The sequence below is a fragment of the Eimeria necatrix genome, genomic scaffold (genome assembly GCF_000499385.1).
Source record: "Eimeria necatrix Houghton genomic scaffold, Enh_scaff972, whole genome shotgun sequence".
NCBI lineage: Eukaryota > Apicomplexa > Conoidasida > Eucoccidiorida > Eimeriidae > Eimeria > Eimeria necatrix.
The window spans coordinates 1-1429 of NW_013651805.1; the positions used below are offsets into that span (position 1 = coordinate 1).

A 1429-nucleotide genomic window follows, 5' to 3' on the forward strand; every position below is an offset into this window, starting at 1 on the left:
CCCCTCGGGTCTGTGGGGGGGCCTCTCGGGCCTCTCGGGCCTCTGGGGGGGCCCCTCGGGCCTCTCGGGCCTCTGGGGGGGCCTCTGGGGGGGCCCCTCGGGCCTCTCGGGCCTCTCGGGGGGCCCCTCGGGGGGCCCCTCGGGTTCTTCAGGGAGTTCTTCTTCAGGGAGTTCTTCTTCAGGAAGTTCTTCTTCAGGAAGTTCTTCTTCAGGAAGTTCTTCTTCAGGTTGCTGCTGCTGCTGCTGCTGCTGCTGCTGCTGCTCGTCCTCGGCGAGGTTTTCTTCTTTGCTGCTGCCTGCTCTGCTGGGCCTGACCACTGGTCTGGCCCCCGCCGGCCTGCTGCTGCTGCTGCTGCTGCTCGCGGGGAGTCTGCTGCTGCTGCTGCTGCTCGCGGGGAGTCTGCTGCTGCTGCTGCTGCTCGCGGGGAGTCTGCTGCTGCTGCTGCTCGCGGGGAGTCTGCTGCTGCTGCTGCTGCTGCTCACGGGGAGTCTCCCGCTGCCGCTGCCGCTGCTCGCGGAGAGTCTGCTGCCGCTGCTGCTGCTGCCCGCTGCTGGTCTGCCGCTGCTGCTGCTGCCCGCTGCTGGTCTGCCGCTGCTGCTGCTGCCCGCCGCAGGTCTGCTGCTGCTGCTGCTGCTCGCCGCGGGTCTGCTGCTGCTGCTGCTGCTCGCTGCAGGCCTGCTGCTGCTGCCGGCTGCTGGTCTGCCGCTGCTGCTGCTGCCCTCAGATGGTCTGCCGCTGCTGTGGCCTGCAGATGGCCTGTCGCTCGGAGGGCCCCTGCCGGGTCTGCTGCTGCTGCTGCTGCTGCTGCTGCTGCTGCTGTCGCCCCTGTGGTTGCCTTGGCGGCTGCCGCTGCGCACCGCGAGGCGCTGCTGCTGCTGCTGCTGCTGCTGCTGCTGCTGCGGCACGGCTGCTCTAGACCGCGGCCCCGCAGCAGCTCTCTTGGGCTGCTCCGGCTTCGACTCTGAAGACCTTTTTGCAGACTCCTTAGGGGCCTCCTTGGGGGCCCCCCCCTCCTTGGGGGCCCCCCCCTCCTTGGGGGCCCCCCCCTCCTTGGGGGCCCCCCCCTCCTTGGGGGCCCCCCCCTCCTTGGGGGATTCCTTGGGGCCCCCCTCCTTGGGGCCCTCCTTGGGGCCCTCCTTGGGGCCCTCCTTGGGGCTCTTGGGGGCCTCTTTGGGGTCCTTGGGGGCCTCCTTGGGGCCCTCCTTGGGGCCCTCCTTGGGGCCCTCCTTGGGGGCCTCCTTGGGGGCCTTGGGGGCCTCCTGGGGGCCCCCCTGGCCCTCGCGCTCGACTAAGTGCCTGCGGCCAAAGAAGAGGCCCTGGGGGGCCGGGGGGCCCCTCAGGCTGCTGCTGCTGCTGCTGCTGCTGCTGCTGCTGCCGGGCCAGGGGCCCCCTGCTGCAGGCCCGAAGCCGTGGAAGTGGGGGGGGGGC

At 71.6% G+C, this 1429-nt stretch overlaps 1 protein-coding gene across 1 annotated transcript in view; it reads right to left on the bottom strand.

The window, feature by feature from the left end:
- The window catches only part of ENH_00084830 (hypothetical protein, conserved), a gene marked incomplete at both ends in the record, with an annotated part of 6026 nt that continues 4597 nt past the window's right edge, over positions 1 to 1429 (bottom strand). Inside the window, one exon of the mRNA XM_013577937.1 lies at positions 1 to 1297. Within this exon, the coding sequence (XP_013433391.1) occupies positions 1 to 1297 (1297 nt within the window). The remainder of the gene's footprint in view (positions 1298 to 1429) is intronic.